The sequence below is a fragment of the Stenella coeruleoalba genome (genome assembly GCF_951394435.1).
Source record: "Stenella coeruleoalba genome assembly, chromosome: 18".
Taxonomy (NCBI): Eukaryota; Metazoa; Chordata; class Mammalia; order Artiodactyla; family Delphinidae; genus Stenella; species Stenella coeruleoalba.
In genome coordinates, this window is record NC_137164.1 from 8,431,505 (window position 1) to 8,454,608 (window position 23,104).

Genomic DNA, 23,104 nt, shown 5'->3' on the forward strand with positions numbered 1-23,104 from the left:
ACATCTGTGCTCCAGGCAGCAGGGAGGTGAAATGGAAAAAGAATCACAGAAAAAAAAAACCAGAACATCCTTACAATGCACACGCTACTTCTGCTTATGTCCAGTTGACTAGACCTTAATCACACAGCCACATATACCTATAAGAAAGATGAGGAAATTTTATTTTGGGCAACCATGTGTCCATCTAAAAATGAGGTATTTTATAACTAAGGAAGAAGAGAAGAGTGGATATTGGGCATTACCTGGCTCTAATAGATATTATGTAGCCTATTTTTTTGTCAAAATTCCCAGTAAAGAGTATTATGTACAATTCTCTGCCTCTTTTTTTTCACTGTGGAAATCTCTGAGAATTTGTCAGCTTTCCAGTTTGAATTTTAAAACGTATATTTAGAGGTTAAAGCTTTGTGTTTCCTTAAGTTTTCTGTTGCTTTTCTGTTTCATTAACTGTTGGTTTAATATCTCTTATTTAACCTAATTGCAATCTAAACATGTATAGAATAGGCTTGGTTAAAAAAAAAAAAACCCTCTTGTTTCATAAATGACAAGATGTCTAAACAGGACTAATTTTTTGAAGCTCACTGTTAGTGGGAGAAGAACTGTACCAGTGACTACTTTGTATATTGGAGAGCTAGGAATTTGTACCCTAATTCCCAGAATTTCACTTTTACAAATGTTATGAATGTGAACTTGACCCATTCTTACACGGTACCTACCTTGTGGCAGCCGTGTGCCAAACATTAGGCCAGGTTGTGGAAATAAACATGAAGGAAACATAGTGCCAGCCCTGGAGAGGCCCCCAGTCTAGTGTGAGAGACAAAGAAGAAAGATGTAAATCAGATAAATTATAACCTCAGTCTAGTAAGGAAGCTCACAGTGGAAGAAGCAGGCGTGCTGTGAACCCGAGAGCAAACTTTGCCCTGTACTAGGGAGCCAGGGAGGGCTCTCAGTTCCTGCTGGTGAGACAGTCATACGGTAATGAGAATTAATAAAGGTGATGAGATTTCCAACAGCATTTTGAAAATGTACACTGCCCCTAATTTATTTTAAATGCCTAAATTAACCCTCAGCACTTAGAAAGCAAAATAAATGAAAAATTGTCCGGGTAATAAAGTTATTTTAGCAAACGTCTATTAGGTGAGTGAGAGCGTGTGTGTATGTATGTGTGTGTACATATACAGCAAAGCCCTGTGTGGGACAAAGAGATGTAAGAATGTGGTCCCTGCATTCCAGGTAGGAAGGGTCAGACTGTGGAAGACCTTGATGCCAGCGGGTGGGGCCGTATCCTCTACCTGCCAGTATCAAAGAGATCAAGGTGCAGCCTTGATGTTAAACCCCGACTGGAGAGATCCTTAAAGTTTGGAGGCATTTTGGGAGTTGGGGCATCGATAAAGATTTGAGGCTAACATGGAGAAGGTGGAACTAGAAAGAAAGAATGACTATAAGCAACCTTATGTAAGAAGAATCAATATTGGTTGAGAGAAGGAGAAACAAAAGGTAACTGCAGTTTTCAGCCATGAGTTGCAGCCATTTCCATTCAGTTTAACAAACGTTGAGCACCTGAATCATGCCAAGGTCTGTGCAAGGTGCTGGGGTTACAAAGCAGTAAGCAAGAGTTTCTGCTCTCCAGAAATTCTCAGTCCCAGGAGGAAGACAGATACCTAAACAAATAGTACTGTGATGTAAGTATAATAAGAAGGTACAGTTCAAGTGCTGTGGGAACTCAGGTAAGGGAGTAGTTAAGGATGCTAGAAAGGTGGGGCGGGGGGGAGTGTCATAGGAAGCAGTGACATACTAAAGATATCTGCTCTCCAGATGGACAAGACGGGTTGGGTCGTGCCAGACAGGTAGAGCCGAGTGGACAAAGGAATTGAAGGAGAGAAGAACAGAGTTCTGGGGAGTGGCCGGGAGGAAGCTGGGAAGGCCGACTGGAGCCCATTGCTCCCGTGACCGTGGGAGCCATACTGAGGAGTCTGGACTGTTTTCTGTGGATAAGGAGTTTTTCAGAGGACCGCTGTGCTTGGGGAGAGGGGATAAATTAGTTTTACACGTACTGAATTTTCAGTGCGGGTAAAATACCTCAGGAGAAATAACCAGGGCTTATTCATTTATATGATCACCCAACAAACACTGAAAGATTAGGGTAGAGAAAGTGGGTGAGGCATATCATAGGGAAACAAGTTCATTTAGGACCAGAAAGTGGGATCCACAAAAGAAAGCCCAGAAAAGGAGTGCCCAAAAAAGTGAGAGAAGCCTAAGAAGATGCATCTCCCCAGGGCAGGGGTGGCCCAAGACGGCAGCCTGTGCAGGGACCCTCACGGAAGAATGAGAGGTTAGAAGTTAGGAGCGCATAGGAAGCCAGCTTTGAGAAAGCCTTCTGTGCAGTGGCTATTACTCATTGCCATGTAGAATACACTTTCAGATTGCTGGATTCATGTTAAATAGTTTAAGAGACTTCCTTTCACAGCCAAGTTAGAGTGGCTGGTCATGATTGGCAACACTTAAATGAAACAGCATTATACCAGGACACAGTCATGGTACCAGTGATGAGCTCCCTATCTGTGATCTGTGCAGAGCACCCTGTGAGTGAAGGGCATGGAGCTCCCTGTTTTAACTTCAAGTGACTTTCCTCTGTTATCAAAGTTTACAGATATTCTTTTAAAACATAAAGGCCAAGGCATTGTATTTTGGATTTTCCAATGAAACAACCACTAACCTGTGATGTGTGTGGACCTGAGTAGATGGTGACCAAATGCAGCTCACATATCAAGTTAACCCATTTTAAAAAGTGAAAAACACCTCTCCAAAATAACCCTCACCTGAGGGAGTACGTAAGCCTTACCTGGTACAGTATGTACTAATGACAGTCGCTAGATACATTTACACACAGATGAAAAGTCGTGCTTGAGTAAAGTAACAACTGAATCTTTATTATTTCACATACCTTCCAGCTACATATGCTTCTTGCCTGTTTTCTCTGCCCCTTGGCTTTTAGACCTTTGCTTATATCTAATGGTGGCATGAACATGCAGTAAATTAAATGATACAAACAATCGTACACTGCACGATGTGCTTCTATTTGAAGTATTGCTCCAACTTTGTTTCTTAAAACAGTCTCATAGAGTAAGTGGAAGTTACTTCTTCTTTGCGTAGGAAAGTATGATTACTCCCCAAAGGGGCTTGTGTCAGAACAAGCAGGATTAGCATCCAGCCCCTTCTTTTCACAGGTGCATTGCTTTACTGTGCTTTGGTGGTGCTTAAATAACCACATGGGAGATGGCAGCATCGCAGAATGGAGGAAAGCATTTCCGGCAGAATCTGATAAATGTTGTCATGTGCTCAGGAGACTTCAAGGGAAATGATTGCAGGAAGGCCATTGGCTGGTCGTGGGTTTGTCCTTTCTGATCTTTTACAGAAGAGTGTCGGTACTGTAGCAAGAGTAGAAATCAGGTCTCAGGAATGAAGAAGTGAGGCAGAAAGAGGAAGCATCTCCAGTCCGTGGCTGATTGAGCAGTTGGCCAGAAGAGGGACCCGTCAGTGGGTCAGAGAGGGGAGAGTGGAGTCAAAGAGGGCTGGATGTGTTTACAGAAATAGGAGAAATCCGAGAGCTGCGTGAAATCCGAGAGCGTAATGCTGTGCCTTTCAGCCAAGGGTTGTATCCATTCTTTTTTTTTTTATAAACTGGCTTATAACAGTATATGTTTCCCGTGTTCAATATTATAATTCGACTTCTGTATTCACTACAGCGTGCTCACCACCAAAGTTTAGTTTCCATCTGTCACCATACAGCTAACTCCCTGTACCCTTTTCACCCTCCCCGTTGCCTCTTCAGTATCTATGTGTTCATTTTTGTTTGGTTTGGTTTGCTCATTTATTTGTGTGTGTGTGTGTGTTCGTTCTTCACTTACATTTGGGCTCGACACCTTTTTCAGGATGCTGGAGGTTCCTGAGAGCCAGACTTGTAGATGAGTCAGGACTTACAGTTACTGGTTTTTCTTCAACAGATTGATTGTGGTTGCAGAATAGTTACCTTCTCGGTGTCCTTTCCCATTTGCTTTAGAGCCAGGTGTGCCGGCAGTGAACTCGGGGAGTCCAGTGTTGCTGTCTTTCTCTTAAGGAGCTGATGTAGGACAGGTGTTGCTCAGAGGCCTCTACAGTAAGCATCTGGAAGGCACTGTGTTTACATCTGCTGGGGCCAGAAAAGTTGGCTTAGTTTGGGAATACAAACTAAGCAGAAAGGTTCTAATGGAGGCCTTGGTAGTTTGTGCTTGGGTAAGAGATAGGTGGGTCTTAATTTTTTCCCACTGCGGTTGTCCAGGGTGTCCACGGGGCATTGGTTCCAGGGCCTCTGACCTACATGGATGCCAAAATCCACAGATGCTCAAGTCCCTTGTATAAAACGGTGTAGCATTTGCATATAACCTACACACATCCTCCCATATACTTTAAATCACCTCTAGATTACTTATAATACCTATTGCAATGTAAATGATATGTAAATAGTTTTAGATACAATATAATGGTGTGTAAGTCATTGCCAGAGAGCGGCAAACTCAAGGTTTGCTTTTTGGAGCTTGTGCATTTTAATTTTCTGAATGTTTTTGATTTGTGATTGGTTGAATCTGCGGATACAGAGGGCTGACTCTGTACCAAAAAGCAACATTTATCAGCTCTGATAACATCTGTCATCAACGTCTGTCATTCGTTCTGTCATTAACCTAGCCTGTGATCTTATCAAAGTCAAAATATTTTGTGTCTGTGCTTCAGTTTCAATATTTGGAAATGGAAGAGGGGAAAAAAGAAACAGACACTTTTGAAGGTCTGTTATATGTCCCACACTTGAGAGTTTCTCCTTTAGTCTCCATAAAAGCCCAGTGAGGGAAGTATTCTTAAGTCCTGTTTTATAGCTGAAAACAGAGCTTCAAAGAAACAGCAACGTGGCCAAGCCCATACAGCCAATAAAGGGCAGAGTTGTAACTTGAACCCCAAACCTGCCTGATCTTCCCAGTACGCTGATGAAATTATGAAAATGTGGCTTTTGGAGATCAGGCTTCAGATACGCTGTTCTGAGAACATTAAGTTGCAGCTATTTGCAATTCAGTGTGACCTATTCTTTACTCTAAATTAAAGATAATTTGGTCATACATTCTAAGTAACTTCTTTTGGGATTTTCTTCTAGATGGTATATGTTTATGTCCTTTTGTGGCACCTTAGTTTCTTAATGTGTTAAAAACGCTATCTATAAACAGGAAACACATGGTAAAATGAATCTATTATAAGTCTATAATAGAACTAAAATAACTTTTTATCCTCTTGGGTAGTAATATTTTCCTGAAGAAGGAGGCAGGTGAAATTCTAGTGCTTTAACATTGATTCTAATGCTTCAATTCAATGAAAATCTATTTAAAATATATAAGTGAAAAATATAAGCAATTAAGAGAGTAAAAACAAATTAGGTAGCATTGGATTCACATTAGTGTTATTCAGTGTTTCTTATTCTCCAGTGGAACAGTGAGTTCCATAAAATGGACCAAGAAGGTAAAATCAAATAATGAAGATCTTTTCCTAATTTGCAAGAAAATCATATTTAACATATACATTTTTATAATTTTAAGTTTTTATAATAAATTATTCTTAAGCCTGCAGTGTCTATCATCACTCATCGAATACTGTAAGCTAGCAATAGTATGAAATGTGATCGAGTAAAAAAAAAAATTGCCTCTGAATTGCTATAATAGATCAGGCACACAGAGAGTACCCTGGCGCCCAGGTGCTTGGCCACCTGAACTAGTTTGAGAAATTAAGCCATCAGTGAAGTTACTGTAAAATTATTCGTTAAATACACCACTCATGACAAGTCAGCCTTATTACTGTAAAATATGGAATGACTCCACTGAGTAATTATTCAAATATTTATGTGTGAAGTTTCCTTCTTTGCATTCAGCCAGTATAATAAAATGCTTATGAAAAATTAATGTCTTAGATACAGCATAATGGACAGTTTCTTTTAGCCTATTTATATATAAAACGCCAAAATAAATGTTAAGAAAACATTTGCAAAGTACATTTAGTATTCCCCTCTATCACCCCTCCAAAAGAAAACACCAGTATGAAATAGTTCTGTGATTCTGTGAACTTCATCTCCTCAAGCTGCACAGTACCTAGCTCATCTGTGATGGAAGAATATGATCATTTAAATGCAACAAGAACATCTTTGTAAATGGGCCTCCCCTTGCCCAGCGGCACAGAGCTAGAATTCATCTCACCATTGGCTCTGCTTCCCATAAATGAAGGAACTGAGTAACCAAGAAGCCAGCTAGACCTTCCTCCCTTCCTGAGCTTTGAGGGCCAGGTCTTTGCAAATTCCACCCTTCCTTCCTGAAAGTCTGAACTCAAAAGGGCAGTTAACAGAGAGATGGAAAAAACATGCACATCCACCCCCTGCTGACCTTTCATCTCTTCTAAGATGGTCTCAGTGTATTTGCCATGGAAAGCATGCCCAATAGATATAATACCAAGAATGGCTTCGGGATGACTTTTTAATGGGTAGAAAAAAATTATTACAGCTGAGATTTGAAGAACACTCTTGATGTTCTCTATGGAGAATGTGGGTTACACCTAAGTGAAGTAGCTGAATGCTGTTAGAGAATGCTCTACCCAGAGAGGTTTATAGGAGTCAAACACAGGTTTATATCACCTTTACGGGTCTGAAGTAAATAAAGGAACTTGTAAATGTCACACAGAAATTTTTTTTAATTTTTATTTTATATTGGAGTATAGTTGATTAACAATGTTGTATTAGTTTCAGGTGTACAGCAAAGTAATTCAGTTATACATATGCATGTATCTATCTGAATGTTTTTCAAATTCTTTTCCCATTTAGGTTATTATAGAATATTGGGAACTCTACTCAATATTCTGTAATGTTTTTTAAATAAACATTTTATTTTAGAATAGTTTTGGATTTACGGAAAAGTTGCAAAGATAGTACAGACAGTTGTCATATACCCCGTACCCAGTTTTTCCTATTAACATCTTACATTACCAGGGTACATTTGTCATAACTGAGAAACCCATATCAGTACATTATTATGAACTAAATTCTATACTTCCTTTGTGTTTCATTTGTTTTTCCCTGATATGTGTCTTCTGTTCCAGGATACCGATACCATCGAGGATGCCACAGTACATTTAGTCATCATGTCTCCTTAAGTCTCATCCAGACTTGCACAAGTATTTTTAAATTACTGAAATATAATTGTAGTGGCTTTGGGATTTTACTATCTATTCAGTAATTAAGACAGAATTAACCCTTGGTCAGGGACTCTGAATTCTGATCCCGTTTCCCATGTGGGAGGAACCCTCTTTGTTTCCCAATTCAGAATATTTTAGATGATGACAACTTGAAGAAATATCCTTTCTGGATAACTTTAGAGAGGTAGGAAATTACCTGGGGTAACTTTAGAGAGAACTAGGAAATTACCCCCTTGGCACACCATAGTCGTCTTTCCTCCAAAAATTTGCTGCTGTTATATCCAAAGGAAGAGCAGGAAAATTTGTTGTGCCTATGGATGTTACAGCCTGGAGGGGAGGGCTCTTTTTTTAAAAAAAAAAAAATTAGATATTTTTAAATTACAGAACCCTATAACGGTGACTAGTTTCACCAGGCAGGCTAAATGCAATAGCCTGTTTATTTTTTTTAACTTAACCCATAACTAAAGATAATGCACAATTTTGTATTATGTACCTATAACCATAATTATAAGAGAGCATGAAATAAGCTATCAAGAAATAGAATCTGAGAAAGAAAGCAATCATTGCTTTATTCAATCTTAGGGCTTGTTTTAAAGGTGACAGTGGAAAGTCCTGTTGACATGAAGCACTTGCGCTTTCATTGCTCTAGTTTCCTGCTTTTGTAAAAGGAAGTTAAGCCTAGCCTGCTTAACTACAGAAATATTTCAAGTTAACTAACGTTTTCCGTTTCTTCTGCCACCTCCCCAGCTCAGGCTCTGAGCCCTGCGCTCCTGGAACCGTTGCAGTAATAACCTCATTAGATTCAAGCATGTGTTGTGTATTCTCTTAACTGCCTCTGTTTGCAAACCACTTCGGTCCAGCCTACACGTCACTGCTAGATTAAACCTCCCCAAACACCATTTTCATGGGCTGAGTATCCTACTCAGAGATCTTTAGGGGCTTCTCATTTTCTAGAGAAGAAAACTGAAATTGTTTAGACCGGCATTAAAAGTACCTTTAATGATTTAGTTCCAACTTAAAATTTTCAACATTATTTCCCTCCACTCTGGTGAACCAAAGTCCCTACATCAGTCAGATATTTCTTCTTTCAGTTCCTTCAAAACCTTCATTAATCACATAATCATTATCAACAAACAGTTATTTTGCAACTTCATGACGGTAGGATTTCCTGCTTAGGCTCCTTGCTTAGTTTCTTTCTTGACTCTCATTTCAGATTTCTACCCTTTCTTTTAAAAAGGCCCAGGTAAAATCCTACCTTCATTTTTTTTAAACTCCCACTTACCCTGTCCCTGGTGATCTCTCTCCTGAGATCTCTCCTGATTGCAATATGTGCCTTCAATATGTTGGTATATTTTCTTCTGGTCTTATTTTCTATATATGCATACTTATATGGGTCTCTATCAAATTGGGATCATACCAATTAAATGATTTTCACTCTTTTTTCACTTAACATATCATGAACATTTTCATAGCATTAAATATCTTTGAAATGAGATTTTTAACGGTTTCATAGATAATCTACATCAAATTCCACATTGGATTCAGGCATTTACCTAGAGCAGGACATTTGTTTCCATTTTTTTGCTATAATAAGTAATGCTGTCCTGAACATTCTTACTCATCTCTAATTATGTACTTGAGATAAATTCCTGTCTCATCAGTGCTGGGTGTTATGATTTGCCTGTACTGTTTGTTAATTAAGTAATTAAAACCTATCTCATTGTACTTTGACACATTCTGGTTATAAGACCTTTATCAGAGAGGTGTTCTGCAATATTTTCTCCCAGTCTCTGGCTGGTCCTTTCGTCACTTAACAGCATCCTTCTAAAGCTTAAACTTTTAATTTTGATGATTTTCAGTATGTCGAATTCTCATGGAATTTGCTTTTGGTTTGATCCCTAAGAAATCCTCACCTACCCCAAAGTCACAAGGATTTTCCCCTATGTTTTCTTCAGAAGTTTTATAGTTTTAGGTGTTATACTTAGGTCTATGACCCATTCTGAGTTCATTTTTGCATGTATTATAATATGAGATATGGACTGAAGTTCAGTTGAGGAGTGATACTTAATAAAAGATCAGGAATCTTTCCAAAATAAGGAAAGTAGAATAACTCATCTATCAAAGGTATGTTTGTTGTTTAAAGAGGGGAGATGTTTGCCTTTGATGTAATACAGAGTAAATTACTGCTACTGATTCATTAAGTCTAATTTGGGGCACAACTCAGATTAGTTTATGAATGATTATTGGCAGAAAACCATACATTGCATTACCACTTAGGTTATTTGTTTGGGGGATAGAATTGCTTATTTCACCTAAGCCATTAAGGTAATCATATTAATGAATGTATTTATTTATATAACAAGCATTTTTGAGGACCTAAGTAGTACCAGTCACTGTACTTCTTAGATGCTGTGGGAAAATAATTTCTTTGCAGTCCATGAATAACCTGTATGCAATTAACATCTGATTTCTGGAATGAAAGGGAGTCAAAGTAATTATCTTTCTTAAACCACAAAGTTGTTATATTAGGAACATCTGTCAACAGTAAGAAACGGGTTCTTGGGAATGTACTACTAAAGATTATTAAGGATAGGACTGTGATAAATAAGAAAATTTTGTAGTGACTATGGTTTGGAGTTATTTGTGAAATAAAAAGTTTCTCAGTAATTGGCAGTGCCACCAAAGCTTTTTAATTGCCTGCTTTTCTCTGTAGGTCATCAGTTCAATGAGCTCCCTTTCTGAGTACTGCCTGCCTTCCATTCTACGTACATTATTTGACTGGTATAAAAGGCAAAATGGCATTGAGGATGAATCACATGAATACAGACCAAGAACCAGCAATAAATCCAAAAGGTACACTTCTCTTATGTAAGGATTATGAGGATTATAGTTTTTTCTGTCTTTCTTTCTCTCTTTTTTTTTTTTTTTTTGTGGTACAGGGGCCTCTCACTGTTGTGGCCTCTCCTGTTGCGGAGCACAGGCTCCGGATGCGCAGGCTCAGCGGCCATGGTTCATGGGCCTAGCCGCTCCGCGGCATGTGGGATCTTCCCGGACCGGGGCACGAACCCGTGTCCCCTGCATCGGCAGGCAGACTCTCAACCACTGCGCCACCAGGGAAGCCCTCTTTCTTTCTTTCTTTCCTTTCTTTCTCTTTTCTTTCCTTTCTTTCTTTCACTTTCTTTTTCTTTCCTTCTTTCTCTTTCTTTCTTTTCTTTCTTTCTTCCTCTTTCTTTCTTTCCTTCCTTTCTCTTTCTTTCTTTCCTTTCTCTTTCTTTCTTTCTTTTCTTTTCTTTCTTGAAACAAATCAAAGTGGGAGTTGGGTGGCCTCTAGATCTTCCTGCCTCTTTACACATGAACACCACCTTGTCTAGCAGGTGGCACATTTGGAGTATTTGTCACTGCCAGCTGTCAGAGGTTGAAAATTCTTACACGGCCTTATTTTGACAGTGGTGGGGGCAGGGTGTCAAGGACCCTAGGTAACCGTCTTGCCTGCTTCTCTCCTGGGCCCTCTCTCCTGCAGTCTGCGCCTGAAGGCAGAAAGCCTGCAGCAGGCCCTGCACGACATTGCCTGGATATTTGGGTCTGCAATTGTAACCTTGAGTGCCCAGGGTACTGTAGTGCAAAGGACGCTGGGTTGGACCTTAGAGGTAGTCATGGAGCTGCCACTAATTAACCATGTGACTTTGGCCAGCTCCCCAGCAGCTTCCCAGCTCCCAGCCTTTTCGTGAGCAAAGGGGGAAGTCAGATCACCCCATCTCTAACTTCCCTTCTAACTGAGAATTTTGTTGATTGGATTTGAAAAGTGGAACTCGCTGCTACATGAGTTCTTCAGCCATAAAACTTAAGACTCTCGTTCTGTCCAATGAATGTATGTCCCCCAGAATTTTAGGTAAATATGTATAATTTCATATGTTTGAAATCAGCCTATTATAGCAAGGTAGCAAATATAAGAAAGTTTAATACATTTACCTTTCTTTAAAAAAATGAGATTTTTCAAAGCACTTAGATTTCTCCACATGGGTTATACATTTTTTAATGCTTTTAAAGACAATATAAGTGAAATTAATCACTCAGAAAATCAGATATTAAATACTACTTGTGAGTGATTTATCCCTCTCATTTTTTTTGACCCTCCTAGTACTTAAAAATATGTAAACTTCTCTTGAAATTGAAGACCTGTTATTTTACCAAATTACATTTCATCTGAACTTGTAATTTCATTTTGTAATATGCTTGAGTTTATTCAAGATTCATTTACTTATCATTTTGTTTGGGGGAGAGATTAATAACTTTTGCATATTGAATAATTATTTTAGTTGAAGAAGAACTTTTTTAAATGGAGATATAATTCACATACCATAAACTGCATCCTTTTAAAGTGTGTAACTCAGTGTTTTTAGTATATTCACAAGGTTGTGCAGCCATGATCACTGCCTAATTCAAGAATATTTTTATCGCCCCAAAAAGAAACCCCATACCAATTAGCAATCTCTCATAAATATTTTTAATGCATCAAATTTAAAGGTAAAATTTCAATCCTGTGTCTGAAAATGGTTCAGCCTGTATGATTAATAAATTAATGCGTCATTTTAGTATTTCCTCCTATTTCATGTTAACTTATGAATAGATACTAAAACTTTCTAGGGGTGGAGAGTGGGGCAGTTTTAGTGAGTTGAATTAAGTGAGTTTTAGTTTTGTCCTGTTTGGTCAGAATTTAGTTACTAAAACTAGATTGTTCATGAATTGATTTCTTCATGGATTGAAAAGAATAGCTTTTTAGGTTGTATTACTGATTATTTCCAGGAGATCAGAGTAATTGCCGAGATCAGAGAATCGGGACAGAGAAGTTCAACTCAATTACATTTTAGTTAGCACTTGAAAGTTTAAAATAAGAGAGAGAGATTGTGTGTTTGGGACAAAGCCAAAAGAATGAGGGTCTCTAGAACATGATGTAGCTAATAATGGGGGTCTCTCTTAATAGAAACAAGAAAAGAGGAACTTAAGGAAGAAGCATAAGCAACTGAAAACAGTCAAATGTGATGGATGTGTATTTGGGTTATGATTTCTTTTTTTTTTTAACATCTTTATTGGAGTATAATTGCTTTACAGTGGTGTGTTAGTTTCTGCTGTATAACAAAGTGAATCAGCTATACATATACATATGTTCCCACATCTCTTCCCTCTTGCATCTCCCTCCCTCCCACCCTCCCTATCCCACCCCTCTAGGTGGTCACAAAGCACCGAGCTGATCTCCTTGTGCTATGCGGCTGCTTCCCACTAGCTATCTATTTTACGTTTGGTAGTGTATATATGTCCATGCCTCTCTCTCGCTTTGTCACAGCTTATCCTTCCCCCTCCCCATATCCTCAAGTCCATTCTCTAATAGGTCTGTGTCTTTATTCCTGTCTTACCCCTAGGTTCTTCATGACATTTTTTTTTCTTAGATTCCATATATATGTGTTAGCATATGATATTTGTCTTTCTGACTTACTTCACTCTGTATGACAGACTCATCCACCTTACTACAAATAACTCAATTTGTTTCTTTTTTTTTTTTTTTTTTTTTTGCGATACACAGGCCTCTCACTGCTGTGGCCTCTCCCGTTGCAGAGCGCAGGCTCAGCAGCCATGGCTCACGGGCCCAGCCGCTCCATGGCATGTGGGTTCTTCCCGGACCGGGGCACAAACCTGTGTCCCCTGCATTGGCAGGCGGACTCTCAACCACTGTGCCACCAGGGAAGCCCCTCAATTTCATTTCTTTTTGTGGCTGAGTAATATTCCATTGTATACATGTGCCACATCTTCTTTATCCATTCATCTGTCGATGGACACTTAGGTCGCTTCCATGTCCTGGCTATTGTAAATGGAGCTGCAATGCACATTTTGGTACATGACGCTTTTTGAATTATGGTTTTCTCAGGGTATATGCCCAGTAGTGGCATTGCTGGGTTGTATGGTAGTTCTGTTTGTTGGGTTATGATTTCTAAGATTAGTATAGTATCAACATGTTGACTGCCAGATAAATTTGTCAGATGCCTCTGGCTCCTCCTGGCAGTTAGACCTCAAACCAGCAATAAAGTTGGATTCATTATTGGAAAGACGTATGTCTTCCTTTTATTTGAAAGCATAAATTGGCTTATTAAATAAAACAGAATCAGGAGTTTAAAATTTTGTTTCTACCAAGATTTTTTTGCTACTTTTTCAAGTTCCTCTGGCCCCTTTTGGAGACCCCTTACTATAGCCCTCTTCTCTCTACTGCTGCTGGCCGTCTCTGAGAGTTTTCTCTCCCTGTGGTCTTCAGACTTCCTGTTTCTCTTCTCCATGATGTAATTTCTGGGTCAGACTTGTGGACGCCCTCTTTTTAATGCAGCTCCATATGTTTTCCTCTCCTCCCTTCCTCTGGCAGCAGCACTTTCTAGTTCTAGTGGGTCTTGAAGTGCTCCAGATGGATGGTTTGGTCCATTGCTCTTTCTCCTGGCAGGGACTGTTTGTAAATGATCCTGAATGAATTGAGTTCCTGCCCGGTCCATACATTTCCCCTTGAAAGTTAAAGCTGCAGCTTCCCTCCTTGACCTGCTCTGTCACCTACCAGGCTTGACTTGCTCAAGGCTGCAGAGCTCCTCCAGAGTTCTTTTTTCTATCTTTTATATGCTTTCCTCTCATTCCCTCTTGACTGAATAGAAAAACATTCCATGTTTAAAATAGTCTTGATTTATTTTGAAAATATCTGCCTGACAAATCCAAATTCTGCCCTCCTTTCTCATTGCTTTTCTTTAATATGCAGGTACTGAGCAGTTGTATGTTTGGGAGACTCTACTAAATACACGTTTTCTCTTAATACTCAAGCAAACCTTACTATAATTACTATTATTATTTCCATTTTGTAGATGAAAAAATTACTGGTAAGTAGAAGAGGCGTAATTTTCACCCGGGACTGTTCTACACCAAAACCAACACTCTTTTTTTTTTTAATTTTTTTTTTTATACAGCAGGTTCTTATTAGTCATCAGTTTTATACACATCAGTGCATACATGTCAATCCCAATCGCCCAATCCGTCACACCACCACCCCAAAACCAACACTCTTAACCAGTATTCTGTGCTAAGGGACTTTGCAGTCACTTCAGTTGCTGAATTCCAAATTAGTCCTCAGTACATTAGAGAAGCAGGAAATGAAGGGAAGAGGGTAAGAACTCACATTTCTGTCCTCCTGACGGTGCTAATTCTGCTCCCTAACTTTGGAATAAGTTCAAATGACTCCACTTTGCCCCTCCTACCTCTTCTTCCATCTGCTTTTTAATCTTTGTCTCTTCCACACACCCCCGCCCCCCGACACCTTCTTTCTTCCTCTCATAAATCTCAAGTGGCAAAAGGTCAAGAAGAAAGGGGCAGGGGAAAAGAAACGAAATGTAATGCTGATCCTTTCTCCTCCCACTGCAGTCCTGATTCTATAGGTAATCATATTATTTCTTTCCGTTGTTTAACTCTTTTCACAAGATCCTCTCAGGGTCTACCTCTAGCACCGGAGCCTTGTATCATGTTTGTTTCCATGTTACAGATGAGAGGTTTCCTGTGTTGAAAGGTACCTTAGAAAAGTCCACAAGATGAAATTATATACTCACAAATAGCTACCCAAGTTGACATGGTTAGATATTTAAAACATAAAGTCAAATGTTCAAATCCAGTGTCTGTCCACTGCACCAGACTGACCATAGGAATAACTTCAGTGTGTATTTACCGCTGCAGTTTCTTCGTAACAAAATTGGTTTGCAGTCCACTGGGGATGAGTCCTAGATTTTTGGGTGAACTACATCACTCTGAGGATATTTTCAGTGCCCATTTAATGTGAATATTTTAAATTTTACAGTGATGAACAGCAGCGAGATTATTTAATGGAAAGACGGGACCTCGCCATTGATTTTATTTTTTCTTTAGTATTAATAGAAGTTTTGAAACAGGTAGGTCATTAATTTAATGTTACTTTAGATAAGATTTATTTATCTAAAATCTACTTATGTTTTTAAGGTCAAGTTTATTAAATTGTTCATGAATTTCAAATACTATGTCATGAATTATATTTATTGATTGTTAAAGGCCATATGTAGTTCATTGTGAGTACTCTTACTGATTTGATCTTTAATATTCCCTTCCAAGTTGAGCCATCTTTTTTTTTTTTTTTCCAGATTCCACTTCATCCTGTAATAGACAGTTTAATACATGATGTTATTAACTTGGCTTTCAAGCACTTTAAGTACAAAGAAGGGTAAAGTAATTTGTCATCTTCGAATTTGAAGAAGTTGGGTACTTAAAACTAAATCAAGTTTGCTCTTTTCAGATGACCTGGGGGGATTCCTAACTTGTCTAATTGTATGTTATTTAGGTACCTTGGTCCTAACACTGCCAATATGCACATTGTGGCAGACCTGTATGCAGAAGTCATTGGAGTGTTGGCACAAGCTAAGTAAGTGAACCTCAGAATCGTTCACCATAAGAACATGAGTGCCTCTTCTGGGCCAACCCAGCCCTACTGTCAGGAGGGGGGAGGGTGTGAGCTTACCAGAAACTAGGGTTTATTTATGCTGTGTGTGCCCTGTCTCTGAACCTCACAAGAAGCTCCCCAGGACAAGTACCAAGTCTTTCTCCAATTTGTTTTCTCCTTTAGCTTTTTCACTTGGCAGTTGGGCCAGATCCTACCAAGAGTCCATGAGTTTCAGACTATTGCATCCGAGAAAGAAATGAACTAACCAAAGTACTTTTCTTCCTGCTTAATTTTCCAAAGAAGTTTATCAGTTTTAAAAGTTGTGTTTTCTATATTCCATGAGTGGGTGGTTACGATATAGCATCCATGAGTGGGAAAATTCCATTCTAGAATGTGCCTTTACTATAGACCTTACTTAATTCAGCTGAGCTAAAAATGTCCCAGACTCTGTCATGGAAACAAGTCAGAAAATTCTCATTGCTAAATATATCTGGCCCATAACACTACTTAGCAGGCTAGAACAAAGTGGTATTAGACTCTTAGCGATAATATACTTCTTCCAAAAGTGATGTCACACCCTATTCACCCATCTTCATCTTATTCAACCCTGAGGCAAGTCGGGCAAGATCCTGAATTTCTAGGTTAGGCAAAGTGAGCCAGAGACATACTGTGAATCCAGGCCAAGAGGCCAGCTGGGAGCAACAGTGATGCCCTGATCTTTGTGAAATTGCAACCCTCAGAAAGATTTGTATCTTCAAGAGATGGAATTTCCTAACTTAGCAGTGTGGAAACGCTCAAGTTATCACAAAACAAAATTTTTAAAAAGTACTTACTCAGCACCTTTAGCTAGCCAAAACATAGTCAAGAACTCAGGAAACAGACCCCAAAAACTCCTTGAGGTGAGTTATTTATTTAACCCTGGTTGTCTGTTCATCTTGACTGTTTTCTTCTAACACATGAAACATCGGTACTAGGTGGAAGAGACCTAGATACACTGACGCCCTGAGAAATATCAGGCTCGAAAACTGACAGCAACAGAGAGGAAAGAGAAACTGGCCAAAGCATACGTAAGAACCAAACATTAGAGTTACCTGGACCATTTTGCATGAGAATATATATTGTACGTTTATTATAGCCCATCGTAATAATTGCGGTTCATGAAACACTTAAAAAACTTAAAAAAGTGTAATGCGTTTTGGAGAGATTTCCTTTGCAATTAAATAATAAAAGTATTGGCTTTTTGAGGGAATAAGCTGCAGTTATCTGGCAGATTAACTCCTGTGTCTCTACCTCATTCCTAGAAAAGATCAGAAAAATGAGTTGTTAATATGTATTTTGGCTGCTTTGTCAAACCCTGGGAATCTCATCATATTCCTTTGTAATTACCCCAGCCTAACTCTCTTATACAATCATTTGGAAAGTTTAATATGCCAGAAATGACTTCTTGTGTTTTTCTTAGTTTTGTGAACTGTACATAACAATATCGATTACTATAGAATGACTTGCCTTAGCTACACTGATTTTCAGTTGGTTGAGAATGAATTGAGAGACAACGTCATAATTAAAGCAACATTCTAAGGTTGTAGGAATTTCCTTATTAGGTCTGATTGACGATCCACTGAGCCGGTGTTTTCTTGCCAACAAGGACTTTTTAAAATTTTCATGTCAGTATTAGTCTCAATTCTGCAATAGGAGGCTATAACAAATGCCTCAGTTTGGATAATGCTCTAGTACTTTTTAGTCACAAGAAAACGCTTTCACCAGTGGCTTCTTGCAGTAATTGCAGTAATATATAGTAATCCCACTGATAAATTCTTAACCAGTCGGTATAGAGTTAACCTTTATTGATAGACAGTACAGTCTTAAACTGGTGTCACGCTACAAATTATCACATTACATTCTTCTCATAAGTACACCAGGACCATTACTTTATTGTCACCTTAGAAAATTACTGCTTCCTTTGTTCTCAGTGGGGGGAAAAAAAGGATGTATGCCTATTTGGTATAGGATGGTTATCTTTTTTTAAAAATAAACTTGAGTAATGTAACAATTCTAATTTTAGATTTTATATCTAGATCACAGGGGTAATGCACTAGAATATCTTCTTCATTCTGACTTTAGATATTAATATTTAGTTTGGTCTTTAAGTTTTAGCAGAATCACTATTTTTAATCTTACTAGTGATAATGTGCTCAATTCCTGTCATTAAGGGAAAAAAATTTTTTTTTTTGCTATTAAGTGATATTCACCCAGGGTCTTGACTTTTTCAAAGTCAATTAAGTTAAAATTAGATTTTTTAAGGTAAGTTTTTTGGATTAAAATCTGACATATTCATTTAAATAGTAATGATTGCTTGTAAGATTCATTCCAAAACTGCTCTCTCTTTATGTGATATAATTTTAATATATATATTCTTATACTCTCACTTAAATAATATCTACTATACATTTTAAAGCAGAAGACTGAGTAATCATTTAGTTACTGTATTTACTAAAGAATACTAAACACTCTAGGCATGGTCATTGAAAAGAAATTTATTTTTCCCTAAAATTATTTGAAGGGAAAATAGATTTTAAGTGCAAATAGATTTTTGGATTATTTTTATTTTAAAATAACATGTTTATGTCATGTGGGACTTTTTAAAGTAAAAGATAGCTATATTTATTTTTAAATGACAAATAAATAGACTTTTAGCCACTAACTCGTGAGAGTACTGAAATAGTGAGGTGTACAAATAACCTGCCTTTTCCTCCCTCTCCTTGTTTTAGTCACGGATTAGAAAAGAAAAACACACTTTCTAAGTATCATGTGATCTTTAAAACAATATAACTCTAACCTGTAAAGTTACTTTTTTCTTTTAAAGTCTCACATTTCAAAATTAAAGCCATAGTTTTTTTTGTTTTTTTTTTACTGTTTGGAAATAATTTGAAATAAAATATAATTTTTAAAAATCTAGTTTTTATAGATTTTATAAATTTTTATAATCTTGATTGAAAGTGTCACTTCCTTCTCTTTGCTCTGCCATTTCTGCTTCCTGTCCTTCATCTGTCTCTACCTAAAACCTCTGTTCACCCTTTTACCCTAACATAAATCACCTCTGAAATCTCTGATTGTCCAGCTGGAAAGAGCCCCTTCATTGTCCAGTGCCCCCGGAGCCTCTTCAGGTGTATTATTCACATAAAGGACAGTGTGAAATATGAGAAAGTGATTTGGCCTGGGGCATTTAACCACCCTGAAGGACCAGAGAGATCCAGGCAAATTCCCAGGCCCATGGTAACATACCTCATAAATAATAATACTGGTTATTATTCTTATTAAAATTATTACCATTATTCACATGGCTCATGGTCAATGCTACATTGTCTTACCTTTCCAGTTAAACTGTATACTGTTCTAAATAGACAGGGACTACATTTCACAGCTCATGACTGTCTAAGGCAGCTACAAAATAGTGGACATTCCTGGAATTCACAGCAGAAGATCACAAAGTCTCACCTTTTTCACTTTGACCTTTCAATCTGTTTCTTCATTCATAAAATGGAAACGCATTCACTACCTGTTTTCTGCTCCATTGCCTTCTTAAAATCTTTTTCTTTTGTAGGCAGCAAACATAAAGAAAAATCCATAAGTTGTTTAGAAAATACAAACAACTTTAACAGATTGTTACCAAATGAACACCATGTAACCTCCTGCATTCCAGCCGAGAACGAGAAAATTGCCGCTCTCACGAAGCCCGCAACAGCCAACTTGCCAATCATACACCTCTTGCACTGCCTTTTGGTGACACCATATCTGTATGTGTACCACCTCCCTTATATGTCCTAAAATTTCTGCTTTGAGGTGTCAAAAGTTGCGATTCCAAACTTCTGGGATTTTATTAATTGGCCTTTAACTTTTATAGTCGTAATTACCCTCTGTGATCATGCCTTGCTTCTAATTGATCCTTTGCAGAAACTCAGGCTGATAGTTTCAGGAAACAAAATACAATGAGTCTTAGAATGCTTTCCTTGTTTTTCCTTTTTTTAACCAATAGTCAAACCAGCCATCTCAGAAATAGTTTGGATGACTTGTTTGAATATGTTCCTTTACCCTTAGGCACTTTGACAGCCTGCTACTTTCCATCCTCTTAGGATCTGTTCTCTTTTTAAACTTTTTATGATAATGTTGTTGTTGTAATTAATGTTAATTATTAATATTATTTTACTTTCAAACAATATAAATACCTTAAGTTCCTTGGGGACTGTGTCTTTTTATTTGTAAAATCCCATACATGATTAGAGAGCTTTTAGAGATGATTTGAATTTTCCCATTACTAGATTTTCCTTCAACCTGAAAATATTTTTTTCAATAATCATTAACCTAAAACTATAAAAGAAGCAACAACAGAAAACTGTGGAAATGGATGTAGGACTATTACTTGGCGTTATTCGCTGTCATGGTCAGAAATACCTGGCCTCCTATGTTATTGCTCATCTCACAGTTGGATACTTCAGGCCCTTGGGGTCTGTAAGTACCTGGGAAATTGCTAAGCCTGAGGAAATGGAGCTTTTCATCATGCTCAGTTTAAGGGCTGAACCATTTTGAGAGGCTCTAAATAACCTTGGATCTTCTCCCTAGCCTGAAGGAGACATTGAGCATCTGATAGAATAAGAGAAGAAAGGAGAAGATGGGACTCTTTACTATATCCTCAATATCAAAACCTTTACAAGATGACAGCCATCGTACCTCAGCTGATTCGAAGGTCCCCGTCACTGTGCCCTGTCACTCTTAGATGCTGGGGACCTACTTTACCGTTACTTTCCTACCCATTATTTGATAAATCACGCACGTTCTCTTCTTAGATTCCCTGCTGTAAAGAAGAAATTTATGGCAGAGCTCAAAGAATTACGGCACAAGGAGCAGAGCCCGTATGTCGTTCAAAGCATTATCAGCTTGATAATGGGGATGAAGTTCTTTCGAATTAAGATGTATCCGGTGGAGGACTTTGAGGCCTCTCTCCAGTTTATGCAGGTACTGTCTTGGGCAGGAGAACTAAGGGGCTGTCAGCTTGAAGCATCTGCCTTCCTTAGAGTGACTGACGTGGACGGTGAGAACCCATTCACTCGCGCATACGTAAAAGAATCCTACACTTTTTCCTCAATAATTCATAAAGGGCTTCGTAACCAAGTAATAGAGTTTCAGGCACTTAAGTTCATTTTTAAACTCATATCACCTTTGGAGTTGGGTGTACAGTAGAATCTTATTTGTAGACTTTTTTTCCCTCTTTTTTACCCATTGGCTGCATATCGTTCTGTCAGTAAAATATAGCTGGTTTTTTACTTTCTGAGATCGATAGCATTGAGTTGGCGATATTAACATTTCCAGGCATCAGAACTTTAAGTAATGATATCTTTTTTATTCATACTATAAAAAGGAATCAATTTTTAAAAAATCAACTAAACCATACAGGTTTAGGTGTCTGTGACACAGTGTTCACCATTATGTACTAAAAAAAAAGAATTATTGCTAATGAGGATTTCCCAGAATACACAGCTCTGTTGGTTTTTCTCTGTGTGTGTGTGTGTGTGTGTGTGTGTGTGTGTGTGTGTGTGTGTGTGTGTGTTTTGTTTTGTTTTTTTGGCCACAAGGCAGGCCTGTGGGATCTTAGTTTTCTGACCAGGCATCCAACTTGCACCCCCTGCATTGGAAGCGCAGAGTCTTAACCACCGGAATGCCAAGGAAGTCCGCACAGCTCTATTAGATTTTATAAAACTTTAGTATCTAAAGGGATTTTTTTTCTAATGCTGCTGTGAATTAGATCTAGTGAGGATCTTAATAAAGAGTTTAGATACAGGGGTTATGAGTGTAGGTTGTACCACTTCATACCCACTAGGATGGCTATGAGCCAAAGGACAGACAACAGCAAGTTATCTGTTGGTGAGGATGCAGAGCAATTGGAACCCTCATACGCTGCTGGTGGGAATGGAAAACAGCACAGCAGCTTCTGAAACAGTTTGGCAGTTCCTCAGACGTTGAAATCTAGAATTACTATATAATCCAGTAATTCCAATTCTAGGTATATAGCCAAGAGAAATGAAAATATATGTCCACACAAAAACTTGAATGCAAACGTTCATAGGAGCATTATTCATAATAGCAAATGTCCAGGATAGGCAAATCGGTAGAGACAGAAAGTAGAGTAGTCGTGTAGGGCTGGAGGAGGACGCCGTGGATGCAGAGGTTAGGGATGCCTGCTAACAGGTGCAAAGTTTCTTTCTGGGAATGAAAAGGTTCTAAATTTGATTGTGGTGAAAGATGTACAATTGTGAATATATTAAAAGCTATCAAGTTATATACTTTATAAGGGTGAATTGCATGGTATGTGAATTGTATCTCAAAAAAGCAGTTTAGGGCTTCCCTGGTGGTGCAGTTGTTGAGAGTCCGCCTGCCAATGCAGGGGACACAGGTTTGTGCCCCGGTCCGGGAAAACCCCACGTGCCGCGGAGCAGTTGGGCCCGTGAGCCATGGCCGCTGAGCCTGCGCGTCCGGAGCCTGTGCTCCGCAACGGGAGAGGCCACAACAGTGAGAGGCCTGCGTACTGGGGGGAAAAAAAAAAAAAAAGCAGTTAAAATTAAAAAAAAGAATATAGGCCCTGTATCAAATTTCTTGGGTTTGAATTCAAGCTTCAGCACTTACCAGCTCTGTGACCTTGGACAAGTCACACTTAACCCCTCCCAGCATCACTTACCTTGTCTGCGGAGTGGTAATAATGACACTAACTTTGGAAGGTGGTTCTGAGCATTCTTGGCACATGGTAAGGACTCACTAAATGCTAACTATTTTTATCTCTCTCTCATGCTAATGATTTGTGTATCTATGTACTTGAATTAAGATTTGAGACAGTATTTACATATGTATGCAAAATAATGTGGGAAAAGGGCCACAATTCTGGGGAACATAAAACTCCATTCTGTATTGGGAAACTCTTAAAGACTTCCCATTCTGGCAGTGCCTATCTCGGACTGATGTCTTAGTATGATATTGATATACTGGGAACTTGAGTAACCGTTGTTGGTGATAGTTCCAATGTGGATTGAAAATAAGACGTAATAGCTGACACAGATATTAAAGTGTCATCACCAATACATGTAGCCTTGGACCTTTCCATGAAAACAACATGTGAAAAAGACCACAGTAAGTTACTACCCAAAAGACCAGGAAGGGGAAAGGGGCTGGCAGAATTCTGGACAGGCCAGCTCTTCTAATATATTATTCCCTGGGCAGCCAAAAATACCCTTTTGTAGACAGGAGTCCACAAGCATAGACATCCTTGCTTAAGAAACTATTCCAAAGGTTTCTTGTCTGAGGTGGGGAAGGGAAGCATTCCAGACTTGC

At 38.5% G+C, this 23,104-nt stretch overlaps 1 protein-coding gene across 6 annotated transcripts in view; it reads left to right on the forward strand.

Moving 5' to 3' along the window:
• Nucleotides 1-23,104, forward strand: part of FRY (FRY microtubule binding protein) — a 425,215-nt gene that overhangs the window by 248,924 nt on the left and 153,187 nt on the right. For all 6 annotated transcript variants that reach the window (XM_079902875.1, XM_079902874.1, XM_079902876.1 and 3 more), the window contains 5 exons: nt 9,965-10,104; nt 15,119-15,209; nt 15,435-15,514; nt 15,632-15,712; nt 20,572-20,740. In XM_079902875.1, the coding sequence (XP_079759001.1) occupies nt 9,965-10,104; nt 15,119-15,209; nt 15,435-15,514; nt 15,632-15,712; nt 20,572-20,740 (561 nt within the window). The remainder of the gene's footprint in view (nt 1-9,964; nt 10,105-15,118; nt 15,210-15,434; nt 15,515-15,631; nt 15,713-20,571; nt 20,741-23,104) is intronic.